The sequence below is a fragment of the Hyla sarda genome, chromosome 1 (genome assembly GCF_029499605.1).
Source record: "Hyla sarda isolate aHylSar1 chromosome 1, aHylSar1.hap1, whole genome shotgun sequence".
NCBI lineage: Eukaryota > Metazoa > Chordata > Amphibia > Anura > Hylidae > Hyla > Hyla sarda.
Window position 1 is genome coordinate 214,805,720 of NC_079189.1, and position 13,877 is coordinate 214,819,596.

At 40.3% G+C, this 13,877-nt stretch overlaps 1 protein-coding gene across 1 annotated transcript; it reads left to right on the forward strand.

The window, feature by feature from the left end:
* The first annotated feature begins 2,932 nt into the window (after positions 1 to 2,932).
* Positions 2,933 to 13,014, forward strand: LOC130304036 (alveolar macrophage chemotactic factor-like). Its single transcript, XM_056551888.1, has 4 exons — positions 2,933 to 3,055; positions 6,581 to 6,713; positions 8,798 to 8,885; positions 12,246 to 13,014. The coding sequence occupies exons 1-4, from the start codon at positions 2,986 to 2,988 to the stop codon at positions 12,282 to 12,284; spliced, it is 330 nt and encodes a 109-aa protein (XP_056407863.1). The 5' UTR covers positions 2,933 to 2,985; the 3' UTR covers positions 12,285 to 13,014.
* The last annotated feature ends 863 nt before the right edge of the window (positions 13,015 to 13,877 follow it).

The following is a 13,877-nucleotide window of genomic DNA, read 5'->3' on the forward strand; positions in this document are numbered from 1 at the left end:
CCCCAGTGTTTGTGTGTATGTTGGAAGCCAACATTGGCCACACTAACATAAATTTGATGGTGGTTTTTATGATGGACACAAATATAATGGATAAGACTATGGACTATCGGGGATGGAATGTTGTACGGTGCCAGCAAGATAGTGGTGGTTGTTTCAACAACCTGCTATCACAAGTCATTTGCTTTAATCTGCTCATAAAGCCATAAAACCAGCCCCTGCGGTGTTGCACACAATGGACTGCGCATTTGTGATGGAGTAATCATCCTGTCAGCCCACCAAGGTGCTGTTTTCAAGAAAGCTTGGATGGACAGCTGTCAACACACTATGGGACAACAAAGAGGACCCCCCCCCCCCCCCACTCAAGAAGACATCAAAGGACAAGAACTGATTGCAATGCAAATAAACCACATACAGGACAACATTCAACAACCTTGTTTGCAGATTGTCAAGGAAATGTTCTGATTGGCCATGGAGATGTCTTGGGATGGGCAATGTATGGGTAATATGTGTGGGTATGACTGATACATAGGATACTTATAGGATGATGAGAGAGAGAGAGAGAGAGAGAGAGCACTTCCTACCCCTTTCCCTTTTTCTACGCCTATCCTTTAGTTAGTTAGAATTCTCCCATATATATATATATATATATATATATATATATATATATATATATATATTGTGACGATCCGTCCGGGATTAGCTCTGGGATCGTCCTGGACCACGCCACAGGATGCGTTTCTTCTCAATAAACCAGCAAACAAACGCTTATAATGCAAATCTGGCACCTTGCCAGTTTTATTAGACAGGTTGCAGGGTAAGAAATAAACAAAAAAGCAGGAACAAAACAAAATCCTAGACCGTCTGGTCACTGACTAAACAGATCAGCTTGTCCTGACTAACAACCGCTGAGCTTCCCTCAGCCGGTTAAACATATGTCCCCTGCAACCTTCTACTCACAATTCATGTCACTCTCTTTGAGCCCCTCATAGCTCGGGCTGTGTACTCCTCAGCAGGCTCTGTCTCTTCCCTACAGCCCACATGCTGTCTCCTAGGAAGAGCCTAGATTAGACTGAGTCTCCATCTCATATACACTTCCCTTCCTTCCTGCCTCATTACCTAAGAAGCAGGTGAGAGCTTCTGCAGGGTGAGCCAAGGAAATACACCCTTTCCTTGCCACACTGCCACAATATATATACATTGTAATAACCCCCTTTAAAGATCCAGTTGTCCTCAATTAGTAAAGCACCCCAAAAACAAAGCAGTTTCTACAGCCTTTAATATCTAAACCCTGGCAACAAAAGGGAGTATACCCCTAAGTATATGTGGAAATGTCCTTATTGGGCCCAAACTGTCAATATTTTGTGTGGTCACCATTAATTTCCAGCACTGCCTTAAGCCTCTTGGGCATGGAGTTCAGCAGAGCTTCACAAGTTTACCACTGGTCCTCTTCCACTCCTCCATGATGACATCACTGAGCTCTTGGATGTTAGAGACTTTGCGCATCCTCCACCTACCATTTAAGGATACCCCACAGATGCTCAATAGGGTTTAGGTCTGGAGACATGCTTGGCCAGTGCATCACCTTTACCTTCAGATTCTTTAGCAAGGCAGTGGTTGTCTTTGAGGTGTGTTTGGGGTTGTTATCATATTGGAATACTACCCTGCGGGGATCAGGATCTACTTCAGTGTGTCCCAGTACATATTGACATTCGCTGTTCCCTCAATGAACTGTAACTCCCCAGTGCCAGCAGCACTTATGCAGGTCCAAACCATGACACTCCAACCACCATGCTTGACTGTAGGCAAAACACACTTGACTTTGTACTATTCATCTGGTTGCCACCACACATGCCTGACACCAACTGAACCGTATAAGTTTATCTTGATCTCATCAGACCATAGGACATGGTTCCATTAATCTATGATCTTAGTCTACTTGTCTTTAGCAAACTATTTGTGGACTTCCTTTTGGGATGACAGACCTTGCAGACCAATTTGATGCATTTTGTGGCATATGGTTTGAGCATTGACAGGCTGATCGCCACTTCTTCAAACTCTATAGCAATGCTGGCAGCACTTATACATCTGGATATGATGCTGAGCATGTGCACTCAACTTCTTTGACCATGGCGAGGCCTATTTTGAATGGAACATGTCCTGTAAAACTGCTGTATGGTCTTGCCGATCATGCTGCAGCTCATTTTCAGGATCTTGTTAATTTTCTTATAGCCTACTTCATCTTTATGTAGAGCAGTAATTTGTTTTTCAGATCAGAGAGTTGTTTGCCATGAAGTGCCATGCTGAACTTTCAGGGACCAATGTTAGAGAATGTAAGAGCGATAATACCAAATTTAGAATACCTTCTCCCTATTCGCACCTGAGATTTTGTAACACTAATGAGTCACATGACATCGGGGAGGAAAAATGCACTCATTTTTGTTGCCAAGGTTTACACAATTATGGCTGTGTGTTGTGTTATTTGGAGGGGACATAACATTAAACATTGTTATACAGGCTGTGCACTCACTACTTTACATTGTAGCCGAATGTCATTTCCTCAGTGTTGTCACATGGAAAGATGTTATAAAAAATTGTGAGGTGTGTGCTGACTTATGTGAGATACTGTATATTTCACAAGACATGTATTCTGTGGAATACAAAATATAAGAGTTTTTTTGGGAAATGAATAAGTTGTTGTCAATGTGAGAATGTAATGAAAGTTGTTCTGACTTGTAGATCTGTCTTTCAACAGCATTAAGCATATTTCCCCTGAATAGATTCAAGAGATCTCAATTGGAAGCTCTTGAAAAGAAGATGTGATTGTGTAATATCAGAAATTGGCCCTCTAACTCTTTCCTCATTTGACGTGAATTGTTGCCAGTTTGGGAGTATAAAAGAAAGGGCAGCTACGCAGAGGCACACAGTGCAAGCTGAAAGAAGTCTCTACATTCAGATTCATATAGTTGCCATTGTACAGCTTAAAGCATGCAGTGCAAAATCCCATCCTCATCTGCCATCTTCCTTCAGCTGTCAGTAATGCTGTATATCTGCATTGGTAAGTCATCATATTTTCTTGCTTGTAGTTGTTCTAGTCTCATCTTAAAGCCTGAAGGAGCCTTAAGAATAAATATATACAATTGTTAACAATAAATTTGCTTTTGTTGCATAGAAATAAGTGGAAATGGCAATAATCAGTTGTTGCATTATCCAGGAATAGGGATCACAGTAAGTAACTTTGCATAAAAGTTAGCATTGAGCTGTTTAATTTTACATGGAAGTCAGCCATATGTGGTCATATCGGGATCCAATTGGCTGTATAAATGGAATTCTTTGCATGTGCTTTATCTTTAGGATCAATGCAATAAAATATGTATCTCCGTCTCTCCCATGAAGATACAGTTTGTTGGCTGCCCCTTTGTGCAGGGGTCGACACATTCCATTCCTGGAGAGAGCCGAAGTGCCATGCAGGAGATCACAGGGATCCCAGTGGTCAAGCCCCATGCGATCTGACACTTACTGCAACACAGTAGTCCTTTAAAGGGAATCAATCATCAGATTTTACCCTAACACTTGGCAAAGCGTTATATAGGGTAAAATCTTTATCCTCACCATCTCGGGGATGCTCCTGCCCCCAGGGATGGTGAAGATATGAAGTTATAAACTAGTCCCCGCAAGTAGTCCCCTGGGCGGAGAGCTCCTCTTACCTACACCTGTTACTTCGCCAGCAGCTACATTCCCTCTGCTTGATTGATGGGCCGTGTCATCGCTCTTCTCCATCTGTTCAGTGAGCAGAGCGATGACGCGGCCCATCAATCAAGCCAAGGGGGCGTCGCTGCCGCCCGAAGTAACGAGACCTGGTAAGAGGAGCTCCCCGCCCTGGGGACTACTTGCGGGGCCGGCGGGGACTAGTTTATAACTTCAAATCTTCACCATCCATGGGGGCAGGAAAGTCCCCCCGGGGATGGTGAGGATAAAGATTTTACCAAGTGTCATATAGGGTAAAATCTGATGATTGGTTCCCTTTAAGGGATACGAATAATGGATCTGGTAGTGCTTTGGCTGTCTTGGGCATTCCACTTTCATGAGGTTGCTCTGGCTTTGACACTAGGTTTTATGATGCACTCATTCTTCTATAACAGTGCTTTTCTGTCATGGATGCAATTTGGCTGGGGCACATAGCTATTTTAGAATATTGCACTTTTGTGGGGATGCTAAGGCTGATATAGGGGCTCTGCTTTGGGCACATAGACAGTTACATGGTGTTCTGGCTGTTATGGTGGCATTTTGAATTTATTGGAAATGTTCTGGTTGTATTATGTGACTATGACTAAGGACACTTTGTCTGAAATGCGTCAGTCGTGTTACAAGAGTGTTTCATGTCATGTACTCTCTTGTATGTGCTAAATAAAGAATTAAAATTTTTTGGACTATATCCTTGAGAGATGGATCTTATTTTTTGTGGATTTTGCTCAGGCTGTATTATCCTACTATTATCTGGAACTCTTTTTTTAAGAAGTTTTAAGGAGGTCTCTGGAAACTGTTTAAAAACAGTTTAAATATTTATCCATTACTCCTCAGTTGTGTAATCTTATCTAAACATCCAGCAGTCCTACAAATCTATCATCTGCTATTAAAACCCTTTGCTGACCCTTTTGTCTGCACAATGCATCTGGCAGAAAGCTACATAAAACAGGAAATGTCAGGCTATTTTTTATTTCATTTGGGACTTTGTATATGTGACATAATTATTTTTTATTTTATTTTTTTGCTTGTTTTTAAATGGGACTTCATGATCATTTTATCACAAGAGCCACTTTGAACCTACTCAATGGCCCTGATTTACAAAAGTCCAACCGACTCTTTTTCTCGGTTTATGCGCCTACATTTTTGTATCACCATCCGTGCAACTAATTCTGCGCAACCTACACTTTTGAAAACACTCGGAGTGTTTTTTTATTACAAGAAAATGGGCATGGTTAACCCAAAAATGGGCGTGTTCCTGACAAAAAGCAGAAATTACTCGGAGTACTTTCAAAATCACTCCGGAAAAAGCATGAGTTTGGCTCTCAGAATAACCGACAGCCAAGAGGATGTGTTAAAAACTACCAAAAGCGAGTGATTTTGGCAAAGGCACAGCTTAACGTGGTGGAGAGTGCTTAAACTATTTTCTTTTTTTACACAAGGATTTTTAGAATATTCAATGGGGGGGGGGGGGTGTTTTTAAACTCTTATAATGTCTATTTTCAAATCTTATATGGTCTAAGTCCAAGCCCGCCCCCTCGTGACGTCTCGCCCGCCCCCTCAACGAAAGTCTATGGGAAGGGGGCGCGACCGCTGTCACGCCCCCTTCCCATAGACTTTGGTACAGGGGGCGGGCGTGACGTCACGAGGGGGTGGGCGAGACGTCACGAAGGGGCTGGGAGTGACGTCACGCCCGGCGGCCGCGAACACGGAAGCCCGCACACAGCTCCCTATGGGAGCTATAACACTGCAAAAAAAAAGGGAAAAAATAAAGTTAACAAAGGTCATTTAACCCCTTGCCTAATAAAAGTTTGAATCACCCCCCTTTTCCCATAAAAAAAACTGTGTAAATAAAAATAAACATATGTGGTATCATATCGAACTATAAAAATATATCGTTAATAAAATTGCACGGTCAATGGCGTACGCGAAAAAAAAATTCCAAAGTCCAAAATTGCATATTTTTTATCACTTTTTATATCATGAAAAAATTTATAAAAAGCGATCAAAAAGTCTGATCAATACAAAAATGGTACAGATAAAAACTTCAGAACACAGCGCAAAAAATGAGTCATTATACCGGCCCATACGCAGAAAAATAAAAAAGTTATAGGTGTTAGAATATGAGAATTTTTAACATATAAATTCTCCTGCATGTAGTTATGAATTTTTTCTGAAGTACGACAAAATCAAACCTATATAAGTAGGGTATCATTTTAACCGTATGGACTTACAGAATATAGATAAGGTGTTATTTTTACCGAAAAATGCACTACGTAGAAGCGGAAGCCCCCAAGAGTTGCAATGAAATTTTTTCTTCAATTTTGTCGCACAATGAAGTTGTTTTCTGTTTCGCTGTGGATTTTTGGGTAAAATGACTGTTGTCACTGCAAAAGTAGAATTGGTGGCGCAAAAAATAAGCCATCATATGGAATTTTATGTGCACAATTTAAAGCGTTATGATTTTTAGAAGGTGATGAGGAAAAAATGAAAATGCAAAAACGGAAAAAATTAAGGGGTTAATTCCTGTTAAATCACGTGTTTTGCTTGTTTGGTTTGGCACATGCTATTGATGATTTGTATTCTATTCCCATGTTTTTTAGTTTTTTTCTTTTAACTCAGAGTATGTGCAACACAAAAAAAACGATGTAACAAAAAATGAACCGACACGTGCAACACATTAGTAAATCAGCTCCCAGAAAAAGAGGAGTGAAATCTAAAACACTCCAGAAAGAACACTCGGATTTTAGTAAATCAGGGCCAATATATTTATCTTCTAATTATAATTTCTTCCATTTCTATAAAATCACCATACAAAACATCTTATTCCTTATAACAGGTGTAACTAGGGCAGCAGATCTGCGTTGTCAGTGTATCAATACCACCAGAGTGTTAAAACCTATTGACAAGACACAAGTTATGAATGTGGAGATTATCAATAGTGGTCCTTACTGCTCCAGAGTAGAAGTCATGTGAGTATAAATATAACAATTTCAGATTGAAATTTTGGTTGAGGGTTTATATACAGGGCCTCATTTACAGCTTGTGCTGCCCTAGACACTCAGACTTAATACACACCATCAGGGTAGTCCACACATATATAGAAGAAAACAAAATCTTTAACTCCCCTCTCATATTTACGTGCACGCATCCTCACCTGGCCCAGTAATAAAGGTTATGGACAGCTGAAACGATAAAGACTTGATGCAGTACTGCTAAAACACTAGACTTTGTTGGATTCCATAAAATCAATGTACATGGAGGACATCACAACACTGTGCTGTACAAACGTCAGACTAGATGGACTTGTTTCGAGCGTGTGCATGTCCTTGATCTCCGATGATCAAGGGCGTGCACACTCTCGAAACATGACCATCTAGTCTGCCGTTTGTGCAGCACGGTGGTGTGATGTCCTCCATGTACATTGATTTTATGAAATCCTATAAAGACTAGTGTTTAAGCAGTACTGCATCAAGTACTCCTAGTCCACACATGCAGCATTTTTTTGCTGTGAATCTCAATACAAATATCTATGTGCTGCATACAGATTTTGCTGAGGATTCACTGTTGATTTCACCCCTGCTACACTCAAAGTGGTTAAATCCATGATGAAAATCTGCAACAAATTGACAACAGGATAAGCATGCAGTACTGTGCGGGACTGTTTTTTTTTAATGACGCTTCTGATGAATTTCTGACCATTACCGCCCATATACGCTGTGTTTGTGTTCCATTCCCACTGACTCCAGCAACATGTGTCCATTCCCGCTCTCTCCCACAAACATTTCTCTACTAGGCAGTTGTGCCATTCGGGAGCCTAGAAACACTAGGTGAAACATTCTTACCAAGCTTTTCTATGCTTCAGAATGGCATATCTGCACTATCAGGATCTATAAATAAGTCATGCAGTACAATACATGCCATTATGTGTGCACAGGACACAGTTGGGCACTTTGGACTTGAGTCAGTTAGTATATGGTGGCATCCTCAAGTATTAATCAGGAGTAAGTACAGTACACATGGCTTGCCATTATCTTTGCACAGGGCCTGGTTGGCACTATTTGGAGTAAAGTCAATAAGTGTATGGTGCACCCCTAAGGCTGCTGTGTAGTGTACCTAGTTCTTGAGTTGACTAAATTCTGAGGTATTCCTAATGTTTAGGGTGGGCCTGAGCAATGCAAGAGTGTAGCATTGCTACTGACCGATCACTGTACAGTGCACCCGCACTGTCAAGATGATGTACACTTACAGAAGGGGGATGAGTAGTGCGACCGTAGCCAGGTGTCTGACACTAGCGGCTGCACACAGCATGACTCTATTATCCGACTCCTCCCAATGAGCTTTGCCACACACCAGAGATCAGATGAAATGAACTGTAGTGAAGTGACTTCAGGTTCAGGGCCATTTTTGCTAAAAAGCAGATGTGGTATGCTATTCTAAACCATATAGATTCACCCTTACAGATCCAATTATACTGGCCATGACTTGTTAATCGGGGGATGGGGGAGTGGATGTAACAATAAACGAGAAAATCAATGATAAACAATCAAATTACCATCTACATTTAAAGGGGCTTTTCAGCGAAAGATACATTTCTAAAGTCAGGCAACAAAACCGATATGGTCCAAAAATTAGCCGACCGGAGTCACTATCTGACTCCGTCCTGCAGGCATATGGCAGCGGACATTTTTTAAATTATCGCACTAGATCCGCCTGCCGTATCCCCACAACATGGTGTGAATGCACCCTTATTCTAGCTGTTATCAACTCCTCAGCTTGCAGTCTTCCCCCAACACAGTATATTTTGAAACAGTCTGAGGAGCTGGTGTCTAACTACCAGGCCAAATCGTATTTACTTACATTGTTATGTTTGCATATTTACCATTTTTTGCTAATTCTGTCATACAGTTCTAAAATAGTAGTGTACAGTGGCTATATAACACTGGCAAACAATACATATGTAATAATATAATACAATGTACAAATAATAAAAAAGAGGAAATATATCAAAACACAAATGGCTTATTTTAGATACCGTATATCTACTTTTTTGCAGTATCACATTAAAAAATGGACGTAAAGATTGCTTAAATCCAGAAGTCAAGTGGGTAAAGCACATGATCAATAATGTTCTTGTGAAAAAGGTATGAAACAATCTCTTTCTTATTTATCACCCAAAGTCAGATGGCATGTCAATAAGGAGCCTGCTTAAACAGCGGGATAAGGTACTGTCTTTTGTATCTGTAACCATATACATTTTATGAAAAATTTTGGTTCTGTTTAGGATTGATCAAGAATCTGATCTGGTAAATCGGGCAACATAATTTATATGTCATGGAGAATGGCCACAGAGCATAGTGGCAATGTAGGTGACACACTTACTGGGGACACTATGGCTATCACAGTTACTGAGGCACCGAGGCCCCCGAGGATCTTTTTCTGGCTCTCACTCATTCAGTTTCTATAGATTCTTACCCTTTCTTAAAAGGTCAAATGAATGCATGTGAGTTTCCTAACTTTGGGGTCTAACTACCCCTGGCTTCCCCAGTTTTTTTTTTTTTTTTTTTTTGCCTTAACCCTGCTATAGCATTGTTGTAATGAACCTTGATCTAATTTGTCCTCCTGTCCCTTCCAACCTTTGCCTGACTTTCACCTTCTATTTGAATATGGCCACCAACCTGAAGTGTCTTCATCTTCCTACTTAAAGGGGTTATCCAGGAAAAAACTTTTTTTTATATATCAACTGGCTCCAGAAAGTTAAACAGATTTGTAAATTACTTCTATTAAAAAATCTTAATCCTTTCAGTACTTATGAGCTTCTGAAGTTTAGGTTGTTCTTTTCTGTCTAAGTAATCTCTGATTACACGTGTCTCGGAAAACGCCCAGTTTAGAAGAGGTTTGCTATGGGAATTTGCTTCTAAACTGGGCGGTTACCGAGACATGTGTCATCAGAGATTACTTAGACAGAAAAGAACATCCTTAACTTCAGAAGCTCATAAGTACTGAAAGGATTAAGATTTTTTAATAGAAGTAATTTACAAATCTGTTTAACTTTCTGGAACCAGTTGATATATAAAAAAAAGTTTTTTCCTAGAATACCCCTTTAAGACCCTGATTAGCCTGTACTTGACTTAATTTACTCTTTGCTCCAAGCTTTTTTTTTTTTCATTTTTTGAAATTTTTCCATAATCTAAGAAAAAGAAGGAAAGCCCATATGCCCTTAAGGCTTCCATGATAAAAAAAAAAAAAACATGTCCCTTCCAACCTTTGCCTGACTTTCACCTTCTATTTGAATATGGCCACCAACCTGAAGTGTCTTCATCTTCCTACTTAAAGGGGTTATCCAGGAAAAAACTTTTTTTTATATATCAACTGGCTCCAGAAAGTTAAACAGATTTGTAAATTACTTCTATTAAAAAATCTTAATCCTTTCAGTACTTATGAGCTTCTGAAGTTTAGGTTGTTCTTTTCTGTCTAAGTAATCTCTGATTACACGTGTCTCGGGAAACGCCCAGTTTAGAAGAGGTTTGCTATGGGAATTTGCTTCTAAACTGGGCGGTTACCGAGACAGGTGTCATCAGAGATTACTTAGACAGAAAAGAACATCCTTAACTTCAGAAGCTCATAAGTACTGAAAGGATTAAGATTTTTTAATAGAAGTAATTTACAAATCTGTTTAACTTTCTGGAACCAGTTGATATATAAAAAAAAGTTTTTTCCTAGAATACCCCTTTAAGACCCTGATTAGCCTGTACTTGACTTAATTTACTCTTTGCTCCAAGCTTTTTTTTTTTCATTTTTTTTCATTTTTCCATAATCTAAGAAAAAGAAGGAAAGCCCATATGCCCTTAAGGCTTCCATGATAAAAAAAAAAAAAAACATGTAAATAATACCTGTACCTCTGTAAACTACCAGTGCCAATGTATGTAGGCACAGAGGGAATTGTTACGCCGAGCGCTCCGGGTCCCCGCTCCTCCCCGGAGCGCTCGCAGCATCCTCTCATTCGCAGCGCCCCGGTCAGACCTGCTGACCGGGTGCGCTGCAATATCTCTCCCAGCCGGGATGCGATTCGCGACGCAGGAGGCGCCCGCTCGCGATGCGCATCCCGGCTCCCGTACCTGACCCGTTCCCCGTCTGTCTTGTCCCGGCGCGCGCGGCCCCGCTCCTTAGGGCGCGCGCGCGCCGGGTCTCTGCAATTTAAAGGGCCACTGCACCACTGATTGGCGCAGCAGGCCTAATCAGTATGTTCACCTGTGCACTGCCTACTTATACCTCACTTCCCCTGCACTCCCTCGCCGGATCTTGTTGCCATTGTGCCAGTGAAAGCGTTCCCTTGTGTGTTCCTAGCCTCTGTTCCAGACCTCCTGCCGTTGCCCCTGACTACGATCCTTGCTGCCTGCCCTGACCTTCTGCTACGTCCGACCTTGCTCTTGTCTACTCCCTTGTACCGCGCCTATGTTCAGCAGTCAGAGAGGTTGAGCCGTTGCTGGTGGATACGACCTGGTTGCTACCGCCGCTGCAAGACCATCCCGCTTTGCGGCGGGCTCTGGTGAATACCAGTAGCAACTTAGAACCGGTCCACCAGCACGGTCCACGCCAATCCCTCTCTGGCACAGAGGATCCACCTCCAGCCAGCCGAATCGTGACAGGAATCCAAGTTGTTACAGAAATACTGAGTATTTTGCCAACTATTCTCTAGGGATCAAAAGACAGTACCTGATTCCACTGTTTAAACAGGCTCAGTATTGACATGCAATATCTCCTGGGCATCCGTATCAACTAATATGGTAGTAGCATATGCATGCAGGGGTGACAGAAGTTTTGGTGTTCACTTTTCTTTGACCCGTGCTATAACAATTCTGTGTTTTAAACACCAAAAATGTTTGTTAAAGATTTAACGGTTATTCAAAGGCTTTAGTCGTCACATCTTTCTTGGGTATAATAATATTACAAATGCACCTTAGAGATTTATTATTTCACAATATCTGTCTCACAGAGCCAGATATTGTTTCCATGCAGGAAATCGTAAAGGTGTTTTCTATAAAGTTATGGCATTTTACTAAGATATGCCATCACTTTATGATCGGTAGAGGCCTGACCTCTGGTACCCCCATCGATTATGAGAATGAAGCAGGCTCTGCTGGTGTAGTACTGAATCCCCTTCTGATTTTTTTTATCTGCAGGGTTGCACTTACGGCCAGCCTGCTATATAACTGCAGCTGACCCAATTTATTTCAATGGGGCCACTGTGAAGCGGGAAAACATTGAAGGGGACACAGTTATATATCCCTGAGGACTGACCCGCATTCATTATAGTGATGGCATAGATTAGCGACATGCCATTACTTTATAAAAATGGGAATACTCCTTTTATGTGTATGGCATGTTGGCATACTTGGAACTGGATTACTTGTGTGATAGTGAAATATGTTCATGCTTGTATAAACATTCCATATATGTATCAAAACCACATGTAATGAAATCTTTTAATGTCATTTTAACAGGGCATCAAGACACGAGTAAAACTACAACGAAAGAACTAGAATGAACATGAACACAATTCGAATGGAAATCCTTTTTGTGAAAATATCATAAGTGTTCACATATGTTACTTTCTGGTCCACTCCTGACCTTATGACATGTAACACTCTTCGAACCATAGACCATCATTTTGAAGTTTTTTTTATTTATTTCCTATACATTTCCAAACATAGCAGTTGTAAGATATGGAAGATATACAGCACATTTTAAACAATGGAAATGCACTAGTATTCTGGCTCACATGCCATGTACCACATTTTGTGTTAGAAATGGCTTCGGGTAAAGAAGGCATGGCTTAAAATGTGTCACACTATGCTAACATTTTGGCATAAAATAAAACTTGCAAAGAGAATCTGTTTCCAAGTTTATGTACTTGAGGACAGCATAAAGTTAGGTTTCCTCACATGTTTTTTTTCTGGTGTTTTTTTTTTTTTTTTTTTTTTTTTTTAAACTGCGACGGCAGTAGGAAGGAGAAGTGTAAGTCCATCATTTGAATATCCTATTATTATTATTATTATTATTATTATTATTAAATATCCTATTCCTTTTGAATACATTTCTGGCTTTTGCTAAAAAAATGCCAGAATAACCTGTGTGGAAACCAAGCCTAGACCCAGTGACAGATTTTCTTTAAATCTGACAGTGTTATTGTTATGTATGTGTATATATACAATGTATATATATTGTGTTATACGTTGTTATACTGTTGTATACAAGCAAACAATGAGGAAAATTAGCAAAAAATAATGATTTTGAATAAAAGTATCGTTTTAAAGCTTTGTTTACATTCTTTATATGAAAAAATATGTATACAAACAATGATCATTTATTAGATTTGTAGAAGTGCAAAAGCACTATGGTATTAAAACAGTTAACCAATAGAGCATAATAAATAATATGCTACAACTAAGAGTTTGCTACTAAACCGAGGTATGCTTACACCTATCTGCTCTGTCATGTGGATGCAGATATGAGGATGTGGAAACAGCAGGGGCACTGTTTGCCTTACGGCAGCCCTGAACCTGGCCTTTCCTGCATTACATAGACAAACCATTGGTTTTAATGGGCACTGTATACTTTCTACTTTGTCACAATGCAGGGAAATTCAATTTAATAACTTCTCAATAACTTCAGTGACCACTGCACAAAGTGCTCTAAATAAGAACACTTTAAGGTAGTGAAATTTAAACGTTCTAAATGAAATATCGCAGAAAATGTTGCACGGGGACATCCTGCAACTTTTCATGCAACATATTTAGATGAAAAAAGCAGTCTAAATACTTTGATACATTTCCTTCTATATCTCCTAATCGAATCACTGTAACTTTGCTCATCTCTAATTGCCACTGATAGCCCTCTATATCGGACTGGCCAACCTCCAGGCTGTCAGATAGAATCTCATCAGAGTATAGCAATTGTGCATCTTCAGCACACTATACACACTCACTGAAAGCCAGAGCCAGTTGTCGGACACCCTGCAGTAAGATACTTATGTCCAGGTAAATTTTGGCCTAAATGGAGTTGTCCTAATCATTCAACCCTTTAATAAGGAAGCCTGTTATGGCCTTTAAGTATATCTGTTATCTGTGTCACCT